General features: G+C 51.2%; 2 protein-coding genes across 5 annotated transcripts in view; both read left to right on the plus strand.

Moving 5' to 3' along the window:
* The first annotated feature begins 373 nt into the window (after positions 1–373).
* LOC104522080 (oxidative stress-responsive serine-rich protein 1) lies at positions 374–3,607 on the plus strand. The gene is made up of 3 exons (XM_010164265.1): positions 374–489; positions 2,126–2,236; positions 2,923–3,607. The coding sequence occupies exons 1-3, from the start codon at positions 413–415 to the stop codon at positions 3,605–3,607; spliced, it is 873 nt and encodes a 290-aa protein (XP_010162567.1). The 5' UTR covers positions 374–412.
* A 5,497-nt stretch (positions 3,608–9,104) lies between these two features.
* Positions 9,105–16,571, plus strand: part of GDAP1L1 (ganglioside induced differentiation associated protein 1 like 1) — a 13,236-nt gene continuing 5,769 nt past the window's right edge. The window contains exons 1-3 of one of the 4 annotated variants that reach the window (XM_010164267.1): positions 9,105–9,296; positions 12,102–12,294; positions 15,453–15,626. In XM_010164267.1, coding sequence (XP_010162569.1) covers positions 9,117–9,296; positions 12,102–12,294; positions 15,453–15,626 — 547 coding nt within the window. In that variant the 5' untranslated portion in view covers positions 9,105–9,116. Of the gene's footprint in view, positions 9,297–12,101; positions 12,301–15,410; positions 15,627–16,571 lie in introns of all 4 variants that reach the window. The other 3 variants (XM_010164266.1, XM_010164269.1, XM_010164268.1) reach the window with 3 other exon arrangements.

A 16,571-nucleotide genomic window follows, 5' to 3' on the forward strand; every position in this document is an offset into this window, starting at 1 on the left:
CGGCGGCAGCGGGGCCCTGTCTCGGGTCTGGGGCCGGTGCTGTTCCCCTGGCCCGTGTGCTGGTCACTCGTCACCGGGGGGTGTCCCTGGCTCTTCTGGCGCTGTCACACTGGTAACTCACACTGGAGTTACACGAGCTGACAGATTCTACATCGTCTGCTCACTCAGTGAAAAGACGCTCTGTCAGTTGTGACACAGGCTGTGCCTGTTCTGAGAAACACCCAGTGTGGGCTTCACCGGGCAGGGCTGGCCAGGGGACACTGAGGTTGGCCACAGGAGAACAAGCATCTCTCACCTGCCTCATTTCAGTTTTTGACAGACCACGTGCGTTCCGACCTAACCAACAAATCCTAATTTCTGTATTTCAGTTTGTTCTATATGGCACAACTGGTTACACACTGAGAGCCCATCAATGGACTTGGAAGCTAAAGATGAAGAGGAAGAGAGTCTGCAAACAGCTTTCAAAAAGCTGAGAGTGGATGCAGCAGGGTAAGTGAGCCACCAAAAGGACCGTGTAATTTCTCAGTTTCTTATTACATAGATGTATTTGTTTTCTGTTAGTTTGAATCTCAAAACACGTGTCGTTCGGTGAAAGGTTCCTTCCTCTCCAGGAGGAGACAGCTGCATCACTTCAGCTGAAACGCAGTCATTCTAACTGTCTAATAGGCAAAGCAGTACTTTATTACTGACTAATTTCAACACAGTATCCAACTGAAATTGCACAGTGACTATATGAAAACATGAAATTACTTGCCCAAAGCAGCTGTTGTGGTGGCCAAAGTCACCATGTGTGATACAGAACTTGTTTTTCTGTCCATGTAAAGGCTGGTGTCTTCAGCCACGTTACCAGCCTTTACTACAGTGCATGAAAGTTTGCTTGGGAAGCGTCTGCAGGACAGCAGCATCGCTTGGTGGTGTGCTGGAGAGCCCAGTCTCACTGGAGATCATTAGGCTAAATACAAACACTGACCGTTTCTGATTTGGGGAGATTTTGTAGAGTGAAATGTCTGCAGGCATTCTTACACTAAAAACTCACTCCATAACACACTGGATATACTGAAAATATGTAGTATGAGAATCTTCCTTAAAAGGAGGAGTTAATAAAGTTAAGCAGTCTGACACTTCATGAGATAGTTCAAGTCTTTTGGGAATTCCCAGACACAAGAGAAAGCTTTGTGTGGATTATTGGTGTTACCTTGTGACTTCATCTCCATAGGTCAGTACTGCGAACTCATTACTTCCTCTGCATGTTAAAATGTCTTTTGCTTTGCTCCTCATTTCCTCTACTTCAGGAGCTCTTCTGTTAAATGTGGAAAAAAACCAGCTGTTCTCTAGCAGGGCACTGTGCTTATTAAGCACACCACTTTTGATATTACCAGTGACAGACTCTGTGGAGTTCTGGTTGATTCCTGATGGTGTTTTCTTAGGCATAAAACAATCTTGTTTTGCAGGCCCGTGTTTTGAACAGCTCAAGTCTTGTGACTAATCCCTTAAGATCAACTTTGGGCAGAGTACTTGGGCTCTTCTAGAATTTCAACCTAATTTCTTACGATTTCCTATCCTGTGTTCCAAATCACAGATAGAGCCATCATAAATACAGGTTTGCGTGCTGAGGCATTTATGTTTGTTGTCTGGACCTTCAGGGCCAGATTTTTTTTTCATTCCATGTTTATCTGGGAAATTTAATGAGAAATAAATTAGTAATCTGTCCTTGTCTGTTGTACCTCATCCACCTCTCCACAGACTCCTCAGCCTGATGCTATGGGCTCCTGACTTTGCATTTTAGATGAGTAGGAGTAGTCAATCTTTAAAAACTATTGTCTGACAACAACATTTGGAACCTGAGTTTACATTCCTCAAATGTGTCATTTCGGTACAAATAGGGCATGACATCAGCCTCAGGGCATCTTGGCCTCCTTTCATTTCATCTCGCCTATCTTTAGGCACTTGTCTGAGGTCAATATATTAAGAGCAGTTAGATAAATCTCTGTAACAGCCTGTTTGTAACCACTGACTGTAGAGGAAGTCAAGGCTGTGAACTTAAATGTCTTAACCAAGCTGAACCTGGACCTCTGAATAGGTATGTTCAGGCACCAGTGTAACGTGGCATTCCCTTTTTTCTCAGATGTATTGCAGCTCTGTCCGTGGGCGAGGGGACGATTCTCAGAACGCCGACAAGAGCAGCCATGGATGGAGCCAAGCAACAGCCAGTCTGCTCAAAGGAAGCGTGGCACGGGTAAAACATACCACTCACTGCCCCTTGCATGTGTTTCTGGTTTGAGACATTTAACACTCGCATTGTTTCCGATTAAAGTTGCTATTAATTAGTTGCTTTTCCATCTTTTATCTCCTTCCTATTACAAAACTTTACCATAATTGTTTGATATGAGGGATATAAGGGGATTTCATCAAAGAGTTTAAAACCAATATTGCCTCTTCTCTTAGCAAGGGAACCTAAAACTTTCTTTTCCACTGGTTTCCTCAGAAGTCCTTTTCTTCAAGTCTTACACCTTTGCAACCCCCTCTCACCTCTTTCTTGGGTTATTCTATTTCTGTATTGAAGTACCTGGATATTCAGTGCAATTCTGCCAGCAGCTCCAATGGATATCCAGGTTCTACACTACAGTTCCATTTGGGATGACAAAGTATCATTTGCTTAACACAGAAGATTTAAATAATCTGTGTTATTATAATCTTAATAACACAGATTATTTGAAATAAAGCTGTTTGTATGTATCTTTGGGAGAACACCAATTTCTTCAGACCCCTCCACTATTCCCGTAAATGACCAGTCACCTGATTTTTCTAAGCATGGAAAAAAAAAAAAAAAATCTAAAACATTTTTAGCCACATGTTAGCACTTATTGAGCTGTGGTGTAGATTCTGGAGTTACCTACTTGCTGACCTGTTACAACCCTGCAGGTGTGTGAGAAAGCCTTCCAGAGGATCGACAAGAGTCCCGCGTCGCAGACGCTCCAAGTCTCCCGTCCTGCATCCTCCCAAGTTTACGTACTGCAACGTGAAAGCCAACAACCAGCTGAAACACAAAACCCAGGCAGACACGTCGAAGAGCAGTATCAGTTCAGACGTTTTTGTTACAGCAGAACACGGTACGAAGGACGGGCACGGTTCTCACTTGGAGGCCAGTGATGACAGAACTGAATCTTTGGAAGCTTTCACCGCTGAAGAGCCTTTGGAGAAGTCAAGAGAGAATTACCCCGCTCTCTCCTTGTCCTTTGAAACTAGCTTGCATTCTAGCCAAACCTCAGATTTCCAGTCCTTATCTATGCTCAGCAATGGCAAGCAGTGCCCCTGTACGGACAAGAAGTGCCAGTGCAAAGAGTGGCGAACCATGGAGGTGTACTCCTTCTCCGGCCTGCGGAGCGTCCTGTCAGAGTGCGAAAAGGCCGTCCTAGGAGTCCACGCCCAGTCTCTTCAGAATAGATCCCCTTGTGGAACAGCCTCCTCGAGTTCTCCGAGATCTTGTTCTGAGCAAGCTCGAGCCTTTGTGGATGATGTGACTATTGAAGATCTTTCTGGATACATGGAATATTACTTATATATTCCCAAGAAAATGTCTCACATGGCAGAAATGATGTACACTTGACTGAAAGCAATGGCAAATCTTGAGTTTGTGATAATGGTTGGGTTAAATGCCTTGTCAGTGCCATGTTTTCACTGTTGTGCGTTTGATCAAACATTTCTTTGCCTCATACAGTTTAGTTTTCTAATAAAATGAAAAATGGAATATAGTTTCTGAGCTTAGTTCTAAAAAGAATGCACTAAAGTCTCTGAATACCTTAACAAAAGCACTGTAGATCAAATGAACTCCCTTTGTTTTTTGGGTTTGTGCTGTGGATATTCAAGCTCTGTATTCTCTTTTCACTGTGTTTTTTTGGGGAAAAAAAAAATAAGCACCTTTTAGGTTTTATTCTGAAATTTTGCAGTGTTTGGAAGGTTCATTCTTAATGTGTCCCGGTACTTAGAGAAATGTTTCATAGCTACAGCTCTATCCTCCTCATCCTGCTCTAGAGAGGAGAATGAGAAGGCATTCAGTATCTTGGATAGGATGGATCTTGTTTCCTTGAACACTACCTGGCTCCATTTTAGTTGGATCAAATTGTGAATACTTCCTCCTCACAAATTTGTTGGGAGGTCCAGTATGTGCAGGGTGTGTGCTTGGACCCTTTCATAATTTAACTAGCTCACTCTTAAGCAGTTCTATTTTTCTGCAGATAAGTGAAGCTCTTAGAAGCAAAAATATATTTTGTTATTTGTGCTTTACAGATGGAATAATTTAGTGGGGAGTGAAGCAGACTAACAGTTTTTTTGGGCTGTGCTGTCTCAGAAGTGGAGACGGTGGAGCCATCTATACAGGTTGTTTCTGAGTATGTTTGATACACAAAGCAGCGTGGAAATAGGGTAACCAAGAAGCGTGTATCATAGAGGCTTTGTGGTGTAGAGCTATAACATTCCTTCTGGTTGAAAATATTGAAATAAAAAATTTTGTTGCTGAGACTTGCATTAATAAATGTTTTTCAAAACCCAGAAAATTAAAAGCCTGAATAATGTGATTTGCACTCATGTTCCCACACAACTTTTTTTAAAAAAAAAACAAAAACAAAACAAACAAAAACCCCAAAATTCTGCTTTCAGTGTCAGCACATGCTTAACTTTAATAGAATACTACTGTTTTTACTTACACTTTAAAAACTAGTGGTCAGCAAGCCAAGGAATCACAAGCAGTTGTATAAAAATAGATTGTAGCATATGCAGAGAGTTGGCCTTGTATCCCGTGCTAGAGAACTCTCAGACATTCTAGATGATGATCACTGTCTGTAGATTTTATTCTAATCAGCCCTAAAATTTACACTGCAGGTCCAGGAAGTTCAGATTTAAAGTTCAAACAAATCCAAATAGATTAACATAAGAATTCAACTAAAACTGTTCTGTTACTCCTAAGTGTCATGCAATTATTTAGCGTTCATTTACCTCCTCACCTGTGAATTGCCATGTTTAAATACTTAGAACTGCGCAGGTGAACATGTTTTTTCCCTCTTGGGTTAGTACTTCACTATCCCCTTTCCTTCACCTTCTTCTGGCACCGTCCTTCATACCCACACACCGTTTTGGTTGTGCTTCCTTCAGTTTTCCCTTCTTTCTCCCCTCAGTAAATCTGGTATATGTACTTTGAAACAAAACTATTTGGTACTCGTTATCTTTGCTGCTGCTATTTTTCAAAGGCTATTTCTGCTCATGTTTCTGTTCATGTTTCGGTTTTGTGCCCTCTTAAAAAGTTTAAAAGTATAGTTGCTAGATGCACTATTTCTCCTTTTTAAACCCTTTTAACAATTGTCCTGCCTCTTGGCAAGCATTGACCTGGAGCCTGACTGGCTGAGGCATAGATCTCTAACGTGCACAAATAAAGCTCTTAAAACTGGTGTGGGCTGTCTGCGAGGAACAAAAACATCCCACCCCTCTGCAGCTGGGGCCCTACGAATGGCACAGCAGGGCTCCTTGCCCCAGAAATGCAGTGTGGGTGGCTGGCTCAAGGTCACCTCAGTGCAGTTGTTTCTGCACTTCTTTAATAAAGCAGGCACAAACCTCTGGAAGAGCCTAGATCTTAAAGCTGGAGTTACATAAAACTGGCAAGGACTGATGATGGAAGGGCATCGGGGCATTTTCAGCGTGCAGCAGACCTGCTCTGTCCAAGGACAGCAAGGGAACTAGAGAAACTAGTCTAAGAAATGCCCTGAAGGTTAGGGCTGAGAAGTGAATTCAAAGCCAGACAAGGGCATTTTCAGCATGCAGCAGACCTGCTCTGTCCAAGGACATCAAGGGAACTACAGAAACTAGTCTAAGAAATGCCCTGAAGTTTAGGGCTGAGAAGTGAATTCAAAGCCAGACAGGGCAGCAGAGTCTGACAGCAGGTTCCCTGGATGTGTTTCTATAGTGTCCTGGGCAGGACAGATGTCACTGGTAGCGAGGGGGGAAGGAAAGAGGAAAGAAGCAACAAAACCCCAGCGGTTTGGTATTCTGCCTCAGTTACCATTTGTGCTCAAGTTGAAGCCTGTCCAGTGCTGCCTGTGGCAGAGGAAGGGCAGATATTTTGGGTTCTTGATTGCAACTACCAGGCCTGTAGCAAACATACCAAAACATTGCTGCTGACATTCACATTGCTCAAACCATCTCATTTTAGTGAAGTGACGAGCTCCAAGAGAGGCCAAAGCCTTCCCGGTTCAGCTCACCCACTTCACTCCTCTGATAACTCAGTGACTGCTGCTTCCTGCCTGCCTGAAAGCTCAAGCATTGCTAGCAGACAGCATCTTCTCTGGGGATGCCTGCACAGCACTAATAGCTTGATTGACAAGCATCAGCTCTTGACCTCAGAGGTGGCCTGGTACCAGCAGTGCTGGGTGCAGCCTTACTGCTCCCAGCCTGCTGCTGAACGTGCCCCAACAAGTACTTGCCCCCGGCTGGCTGCTGACCCTGCCCCAACAAGCCTGGGGAATTTTTTCTGTCCACAGATACTGTAGAATATGTCCTCAGTCAATCTACTGAGAAGAATAATATGTCTAAAAGACAAAAGACTATGTCACAAGCACTGGGGGGCTTTCCTTGGAGCAGATCACACCTCTAGTTCCTATCTCAGCAGCTATAGGCTGTTTTATTTTTTCCAGTGGCTTCCTCCCAACCCCAACACTTTACAAGTTATTTGCCTGTCTGGTTTCAGGACCAGTTCAATGGAAGCAGGATGCAGAAGGGCACCCTGGATCAATGAAATTTATTTCTTGCCTTACAGAAGCCAAACTGAGTCCTAGCTAAGCTTTGCATTGGCAGATGCTGAATCAGGCCACCAGCAAAAAATCAATAGAGCTGATCCTACAGCCTGATTTCCACCCCCTCCTTCTGAAATGAGAAAGGTGCTTCTGTGCCTACAAAGTCCCATGACCAACTCCAGCTGCCTGCTCTCTCCCCTCTGTACCATTTGGATCAGCTCTGAGACGAGACACCCCGGATTGTGCATTCCCAAACCTCCAGCACCCACAATCCTGCCCCGATGGCACCTTCTGCCAGGACTCTGCCAGTGCCACCAGGTCCAGCCAGCCCAGCATCGTCCCCTTTCGCAGGCAGGAGGGCTGGGGATGAGAATCTCAAGGTCACACAAGGTCAGGGCACCTCTAAAGAGGGCTGGCACCCTTCCTGCCCCTCAAGCCTTAGTCAGTTCAGCAAGCCAGACCCAGCTAAATAAAGAAGCACCCCCAGAGGCACCGTGTGCCTGCAGGACATAAAGGGATGAAGCAACTCGTCATTTTTTATTCCCAGCAGTGCAGCATTAATTCATCACAAAATATGCCACTAGATGGGGCTTTCTAGACAGCGATCCGCAGGAGGGAACTGCTTCTGCTTTGTCAAGCTGCTCCTTTCCTTTTCTGAACCCAAAGGTGTCCCTTTTCAGTGAAAGGAGCCCAAAGAGATGTTCCCTGGGCAGCGAGGGCTCTGCTGCCCGGAGCAGGAGGGAGGGAGGGGAGGCTGTGGAGCAGCAGGCCGGGTGGCACTGCAGGATGGGGCCAGCTCCTTAAAACTCAGCTTTCTCCCAGTTTGCAGCAGCACGGGCCACTGCCCTGACTTTGCAGCTCCAAAGCAGAGGCCAAGCAAGACCCTTTCTCTGTGGGTGTCCCCAAGGCCAGCACAGGGCATCTGGCAAGGCTTGGGAAGCCCTGGGCTGGGGAAGGAAGATGGTTTTGGGAGCTGCTGCCTATGGGGGAGAAAGCAGAGAGGAGGCAGGGCAGGCACAGCGCTTCCCAGCCTCACCCCACCACCATCACCCTCCCGCATGCCCTGGGACTGGGGCATCACTACACCAACAGCTTCATTTTCACCTCCCAGTCCCCAGAAAATTGCTCCTTTCACTCTGCTCATGAGGCTGGGTACCATTTCGGTCCTACTCCCTCCCAGTGCTCTTCAGCAGTGTGCCTCAGTTTCCGCACTTGAACCAGTTCCCAAACCCTCCCCTGTTTCCTTCCACACCTGGGGCAACCTCACCAGCTCCAGCATGGGTGAAGATGGGAGCAACACAAGCACAGCCCCAAGATGTGAGCTGGCTCCCTGTACCTGCAGAGCCCTCTCTTCCCTCCTCTCTAGAACCTGCCCCTGTGACCCCCATAACTGGGCTGGTTTTACCCCACAGCACTGGCAGCTTGTCCTATATGTGGGAAATTATCTCCAGGCTGCCACATTGACAGAGTTGGAGCATAACAAAGCCAAGTGTCATAAAGCACAGGCCCAGATGTCCAGGTTGCTGTGTCCAGAAAGGTGCCAGCTGCCTACCCATGTTTCCCTGCAAACCTCTGGGTGATGCTCATAGCACCTGGAGAGCAGCAGCTCCAGAAGCCCCAGCACTGTCCAAGCAGAGGAAACCCGGACAGTTCACAATTGCAACACACCTCACTAATTCTGGAAATGGTCCCCAACCTGCCTGCGTTGGTGCAGGATGGCTGCCCGGTTTGGCCAGGCACCCTGGGGTTCTGGTACACAGGGAGGGCTCCTGGGCCCTACCCCACTACAGGCTACATAATGCTCATTAGGCAGGAATTAATCTGTGCTCCCCCAAAATCACCGAATACCTTTACACAACCATTGCTGCTTCTTTCAATGGAGGTTGCAAGGCAGGCAAGACACCTGCTAGGCATTTTAAAGCCAGTATCCATCAATGTAGCTATTTATTACATATCTGCTGTATCTAAACCAGTCAAAAAAACCTGAATCTCTGCTGCAGAATATTCCTGAGGAGACACAGGGGTTGGAGCCGCCCTGGATCGTGGAGCTGGCAGGCGGGCAGGCAGCAGGAACCTCTGCTGCTGACTCGCCTATTGAAGCGATGCCCGTAGGTTTCTGTGGGAGCCCCGCCACGAGCGGGGACAGGCTGCGATTTCACCCACAGCATCGCCGCTGCCACCACCATCCTCTCCCGTGACCCCCAGTGCCCACCACGGCCCACCCCAGCCGGGGAGATGGAGCTGCCTCAGGAGTGATGCTGCTGGCAGGAGCCCATGTGATGCTGGGCTAACGCCGCTCGCTCCCTCATCCCTCTCCCCGCTCGCTCGCAGGCTGTCATGGCGACTCCCAATAATGTTACTCCCACCAACTGCAGCTGGTGGCCCATCTCGGCGCTGGAGAACGACCCAGGGAAATCCACGGAGGGGGAAGAAAACCAGGACCTGACAGACCCCGCTCTCAAATCCCAGGACAGACTGGTTTTGTACCACTGGACCCAGTCATTCAGCTCACAAAAGGTAAAATAAAAATAATCACTCGGCCGGGTTCCTGGGGAAGAATCACCTCCAGTCCCCAGGGCATCCCCTTGCCTGGGGAGGATGGATACACTGGCCAGAAGGGCAAGGGGCTTGTCCCCAGGGCTGGCGAGGGCAGCAGCGTGTGGCCGGGCAGCTCTTTGGTACCTGCGGTTCTGCGGTTTAACAGCATCTGCCTGGGGAGGGGATGGGGGGGGCTCTGCCATATCCTGCTTTTGCTTTGGAATCGTGGCTTGTACCGGGAGCCGCCTCGGCTTTGTGTTCGCCCACAGCCCCACTCCGGCGTGGCCAGGAGCACAGACAAAGGCTGAGCCCCGGGACCACCCAGCTGCCGGGAGAGGGGAAGGCCCCCAGGCTGGGCTCCTGGGGAGCAGACCCAGCACGCAGCAATCATTTACCCCTGACATTGCAGCAGGACCCTGGAAATCCTATTCTTGGGGTGCTTCAGCTCCATGTCAGGCTCATGGGGCTAAATAGCAAGAAAACCCATTTTCCAGGCAATAGTAAATGCTCATTTTGCAGCACAGCAGCTCTGTAGCAAATCCAGCCATCTCCTCCCGGCCCCAAACCCACCATCATTCCCATGCCATATGTATTCCATGGGGAATACACTATTCAGAGGGGTGAAGGGAACACAAAGTTCCCCCAGTGCCAGGACCCCTGGAGCCCCACGGCCCAGTGGGGAGGCCAAGGGCAGAGCTGGGTGTTCCTGCTCACGGGCACAAAGAGCGGGGAGGATGCCCAATGCAGCAGGGTGGCTGCACATGGTCGGCATCGCCAGCAGCAGGTGACCAACGGGCATCTGATCCGCACCGGCGAGGGATGCTCGTGCCCAGCTTGCTGCTATTTTTATTTTCTTGCTCGTTTAGCCACCAGCAGCAGGGAGGCAGCGGTTAAGGCACTTCTTGCACTGGGTTTCCTACAACCAGCCCCACCTCTGAGGGGCTGGGGACACTGGGGACAGGGCACACCTAGAGCCACAGCACCCGCTGGCACTGCCTGGAGCTTCAGTTTTGAGGTCAGTTGCAGAGAAAGAGCGTTTGATGGAAGGCAGATGGGCACAGGCTGGTGTGATGAACATCGCAGGGCGGGCAGTGGCGGGAGCTGCATGGGAACCCCCTGCAGAGTTTTTTGGGGATCTGACTGTGGGCAAAGCTTCTCCTGGTCTGCCCAGGACCTGCTCAGAACCACCCTCCACAGTGCTGGGGCTGTTTGTGGGAAGGATCCTGAGCCCCCACCAAGATCTGACCCTGCTTGCAAAGGGATTTCTGGAGTTTTATGGCCAGCACTGGCCTCATTGCAGCCATGCCGGCGCTGTGGGCTCCAGGCATGTTTCATCACCCCTGGCTGGGAGCAGGGGCTCCCCTCGCCCACAGGCACTGGGGTTACCCCAGGAGCCAAACCCTCCTGCCTGGCCTTCAGCCTCGGCTCTTGACAGCAGAACAGGGAAGCACAAGGAGTTTGGGACAGATGCCCTGGGTGGTCCTGGCCCAGGTTCATCCATTAGCTGGGAGGAAAAGGCCAAGAGCAAGTAGCAGTTGAGGGACCCAGGCTTTTCTGTGTTTGACTTTAACATAAAAAAAATCATAATTTGCCAGCCCTGTAAATAATTAATGACTAATTCCCCAGGAACTCTGAAGTACTCATAGAAATGCTTATCTTTGGTAAGTTATATTTTTAGGTGTTGCTAGTTGGAGGAAAACAAATGCTTTTCCCCCATTCAGTGGTTCTGTAAAATGTGACTGTCCCACATCCCTCAAGAGGTTTGATTTTTTTTTTCCTATTTGACATACTTAGCTCATAACACTCAGATTTTTATAACCCAGAAGCCTAAAATGCCATCCCCGAGTGCATGTTCAACACCATTGCAAGCACAGAGCACAGCAGCCTAAGCAGCCCTGAGAGCCATCCATGGGCAATGGGGACTGGGATGATGTCCCACATCCAGCCCCACTCCTGCCTCCCCCTGCCCCTCCCCACCACTGGGCTCAGCTTTCCCACCCCAGAGATGGGTGGGTGCCCCCCCAGGGGTGCTGCTCACTGGCCCAGGGCTGAAGAAGGGCAGCAAGTGAAGGCAAAGGGTTTGGCATGAGAGGTACAAAGGTGGTGGGCAATATCCCCAGGCTGGTGACAGTGGGGAGGAGGACAAGGGATGCCATGCAGGCTGCAGGGGCTGCTTGAAACCCCCCACAAAGCAGAGCCTTCTCCCTCCTCTGGCCTGGGAAACCAGAGCCCACCCCCCCAGAGCAGAGCATACCTAGGTGAGCATCCAGGCCTCCTCCAGCTGGGCAGTAGCACCCACTGGGTGCAAAGCACAGCATTGCTACAGCCCCTGGTTCCTCTTCCTCCTCGGTTATATGCTGGGCTACATTGGGACCCACAGCAGCACCACTGATCATCCCCAGCTGGGGAGCTGCTGCCTCCCTCCACCTGATGCTGAGGGATGGGCTCTCAGCCCTCCAGCCCCTCTGCCCATCTCATGGGCCACCAGTGACCAGGGGGAGGATGGTCTATGATCCTGCAAAGTTGGGATGAGTTTGGGTCTCCCCGGTTTGCTGGGAAGGGAAATCCTCCCTTGGCTGCCTGGATTTTGCAGCTGCCCCATGCCAAGAGCTGCTTGGCTTCTCCAGGACAAGGTGTGTCCTGGCACATAGCTCTGCTTCAGAGGTAGGGGAGGGCCAGGGAGGTGTGATGGGGTAGCACAGGGGCTCTTGGGGTGCTTTGAGGGCTCTCAGGGTCAGCTCAGTGTGGGGTGCTGAGCCCTTTCTCCCCGGTGTCGTGCCCCAGGTGCGGCTTGTCATCGCAGAGAAGGGGCTGCCCTGCGAGGAGCGGGATGTCAGCATGCCCCTGATGGAGCACAAGGAGCCCTGGTTCATGCGGCTCAACCTGGGGGAGGAGGTGCCCGTCATCATCCACAGGGACAACATCATCAGCGATTACAACCAGATCATTGACTACATGGAGAAGAACTTCACAGGAGGTAAGGGTGGGGTGGGCTGAGTCTTGGGGGAAACTTGGGTCTAATCCAGATGCTGTTTGTCAAACGTACCCACTTTGTCCTTTAAAGTTTCAGCTTTACCCCAGAAGAGCAGTGAGCTACCAGCCCTCCCCAAACTTCTACACTTTCCCGTGAAAATGAAGGATTTCCAGCAGAAACCCACAAACGTCCTTTGGAAGTGCTGCTTTGGGGCTCTAGGGGAGCATATCTGGGTCTCCTCTTTTTCTGCCTTGGAGGCCATGCTCCCAAAACAGACCATTTCCCCTTGTCCCCATGGCGTGTGGTGGCATCTCACCAGAGCCACAGCTGGGACACGGCCTGTGGAAATACTTCTGGGTTTGGCCACCTTTGTACTTTGGCCTCAGGTAATGGTATAAAAACCCCAGTAACTCCTTGTAAGTGACCCCATTGAGAGAAGATGGGTGTGAGCCAGGTGCTGTTGCCCCTCTCCCCTTCCTTGATGAGCCCTGTGCCCCCAGCCATGGGCACCATCCCCCATGTCACCGCATCTCAGGGAAAACAGCCTCTAAAGTCACAGAAAGCCAGTGGTGCTGGGGACCATGGGAGGATGATGTGACACAAACCCAGAGGAAGGGACAGCCAGGAGAGAGGAAGCTCGTATTCCACCCAGAGCAGAGCTGCAGGCAACGGCCACCCAAGCCCAGCACATAGGGATGCTGAGATGATGCTCAAAGGCGGCTGTTTGCGTGGCCACTGCGGCAAGTGACCTCTCCCCAGCGTCTCACATCCCTTCACCCTCATTTCCCCAAACCTGCGGGCTGTCAGGCTGGGACGCTCTGTTGGTGAAGCTTCAAAGCTGAGTAGGGAGATCATCTGTGCCGTCACGCCGCGCGCCCCAGCAGTCATCCCCCTTGCAAGAGAGACATCAAAAACATCTCAAAATAGCTCCCGAAGCAAGGGCGTCTTGCCAGCTCAGCTGCTGTCCTCTCCCGGCCCCGCCGCCGTGATGCTGCTCGGTAGAGGCACGATGCTCGCTCACCGGCGAGGCAGCGGGGATGGGATCGGTCAAGAGGAGCCCACACCACAACAGCTCCCGGGGAATGACAGCCACTCTTCTGCCTGGTGGCAGCCCTGGGGTTGAGGGACAGTGGACAGCATGGATCTGTGGGGTCCCTGCACTGCTTCACCTGGTCTGTACAAAGGGCAGGTGGTCCAGTGTATGTGACAACAGGTTGACCCTGGTGGGAGGGGGACACAGCACTGCCTGTGCGCTGGGAAACTCCTGCCATTGAGATTTTCTGTCCAGTTTCTTATATTTCGCTGAGAAATGGAGAGGGAAGCTCTGGGGCAGCGGGAGGAGGGCCTGGAGCATCCCTCCCTGCTGCACACTCAGCCCTGAGTCATCACCCACCAACGCTGGCTGGTAAGAGCGTGAGCAGGATGCCAGGGCGTTGGTCTGAGGGGGCATCACCCACCTGGCAGATCTTGAAAATGCCTTGATAAGAAAATGTTCTCCCTGAGTTTTATTTCCCCCAGGGATGGGAGCGTGGCCTTTTTCAGCTGCTTACACACACCCTGAGGGTGAGATACCAGTAAAGGGTGCTGTGATGAACAGTGATTTTCTTTCCCCCAAAAAGCAGTGAATAGTGCCAATAAGCCACCTTTGAGGGTGCTTCTCCCTAGGGCATAGCCCAGCAAGAAACCACTGACAGGTTGGCTGGTGGCAATGTCTCTCAGAGCCTGGGAGAAGGGCTCCTCCCAGAGCTGCAGCCCCCAGCCCCATCCTTCTGAGCCTCCCCCATCCCACCTTCGTACAGCCCATCACTTGCTGACTGTGCAACAGCAGCCCGTACATGCAGGTCCACCATGGCATGCCAAGGCAGAGCAAGCCCTGTCCCACCAAAAAACCTCCCTGGGATGTGCTGAAGGACACAGGGTGGCAGCCAGCACGCTGGTGTTTCATTGTGGTCACTCCATCTCGCTGCTGGACAGAGCAGTCGCTCTGGATGTGCTGGTTTCCAGCCTGAGTGTCAGCCTGTCGGGTGCTGGCCAGGACCCTGTGGAAGAAGCATAGGGGCTATGGGTCAGTTATTATTATTTCATGCATCCAGTCGCTTTTCTTGGATGGAAAATCCCCACTTGGAGAGCTGGAGTCCAAGCAGCACACCAGCTAGCAGCCCACAGGCAGGGAGGAGGTACAAGGGGACAGCAATGCCGGTGCCCATCGGTCAGAACAACTTTACGGAGCCTACCAGCCCCAAATCAGAGCTGCTGGGAGGTTTGCAATACAAGAGCTGCCCAAGATGCGAGCATGCAGGGAGTCCTGCACTGCAGATGGCACGTGGGCAACCGGGTGCACCAAGTGCCAGTGGTAAATTTACTCACTTCTTGTTAACTGCTGTCTGGAAATGCCATAAACATTTATGATCCCATTAAAAAAATAGACCTGGTATTCTTGGGGGAGACAAGAGCAACGTTTTGCTCCTTGTAGTGTCATCTGCTGTGTATTTTGAGCTGAAAGTGTAATAAAAAGAGCAGGATACAAACTGCCATCCGTAAAAGATGAATAAAACCCAACAAGGCAAGGAGGAGCAGAGCTGGCCAGGGTGGGGGATGCTCCTGCAGCTGAGGCACTGGCTGAGCAAGGAGGGAAGATGTTGTAGGCTCCTTCTTTGGTCATCAGCTCCCTGATTACCCATTTTGAATGGGATTTTCAGGGAAGCCCAAGAGAATTAGATGCCTCACTGCCACTAGTGTAACGAGTGCGTAATTCAGGAGATCCCAGCCCTGAATCCCTGAGTTTTAGCTGTTTTCTGCAGAATGGGAAGATTTTGTTCCCCTCCTGAGAGATGTGAAACTGCAGCATACAAATTCAGGGGCTGCAGAGGCAAAGGCCTTGCTAGGCTGATCTCCTGGGGACACGGGGCTGCAGGGCTGGCTAAAAACACTTGTAGACATGGCCGCGGTCCTGCAAGTTTGCCCATCTCGCCATGGGCTGGACGCACTCCTGGCCAGGACGGGCAGTGTGGAGGGGGCAGAGCCAAGCGTGGGGTACAGTTTTGAGTTAATGCATCATCCCAGCCAGCCCTGCTCAGAGGTAGCTCGAGCCAGGACTTCACACTGGTGTCCCACGTAAGCTAACGAGTGTCCCACTAACACTTTTCCCTTTGTCCTCACAGAAAACGTCACCCAGCTGATCCCCGAGCCAGGCAGCCTGCTGCACTCGCGGGTGCTGCAGTACCGGGAGCTGCTGGACTCGCTCCCCATGGACGCCTACACGCACGGCTGCATCCTGCACCCCGAGCTCACCACCGACTCCATGATCCCAAAGTACGCGACCGCTGAGATCCGCAGTAAGTCGCCTCTCCAGTGGCGCTGCCCCGGCCCCGTGCCAGCGGGACGGCTCCCCCAGCCCTTCCTTTAGGCTCAGTTTGGCTCCGCAGCCCAGCCACCCATCCTGCTCTTGCTCCTCTCCCCTTTCCCAGGCAGGGACAGAGCTGGGAAATGGCAAAGCACAGCTAATTTGGGAGCTGCAGGCCCCCTGTAGAGGCTTCCTAACACCAAAGGTGTCCGGGCTTCCATGGGCCATTCACAATTCTTGCCCAGCTCTTTCTAGGGCCCCTCTCCAGCACATCCCCTCTCCCTCCAATAGCTTAAGGGCAAATGTGGGAGAGTGCAGCCAGATGGAGTTGCAGATAGTGGATGAATCGGCAGAAGACTGTACCTGACCTTCAAGCACTCATGAAACATTGACGATGCTTAATATAACTCAATGGTAAGGACTGCTCCTGGGGAGAATCCCTCACCAGAAAAGTGACCTTGTCAGGAGAGCACTGGCATGTCCCACGTCTCTCCCCTCCTTTAGTCTCTGGACTCAAACTGTGCCCAGAGCAAACATTGGTCTCCCACTAGTCCTTTCGGCTGTCTGGGTCATGGATGGTCCCTCTGAAATGGATGGACTCACTCATAAAGAGAAATAGGCTGTTCTTGAGGTTTATCTCATGGTCTGCCCTGCCTCTGCTGGCACCCTGCACAGGCAGCTTTCCCTGTGTCACCAAGCATCATCTTCACCCCCAGATCATGGGCAGATGCAGGGTGCAGAGCCTGTCCCCTCCCCAAAGGGTGCTGCTGTGATGGCTTCAGACCCCGCCTGCCTCACATCACCTCCCCAGCACTCTGCTGAGGGCCTTCAAAACATCTCCCCATCCAAACCTCCTTGCCGGTGGCATTTTTCCCGTCATTGCAACGGAGGGGCTGTGGGCAGGTCTATGGGATGCCCCACTGCTGGCAGAGACCTT

Source organism: Antrostomus carolinensis, unplaced genomic scaffold (genome assembly GCF_000700745.2).
Source record: "Antrostomus carolinensis isolate BGI_N321 unplaced genomic scaffold, ASM70074v2 scaffold33733, whole genome shotgun sequence".
NCBI classification, from domain to species: domain Eukaryota; kingdom Metazoa; phylum Chordata; class Aves; order Caprimulgiformes; family Caprimulgidae; genus Antrostomus; species Antrostomus carolinensis.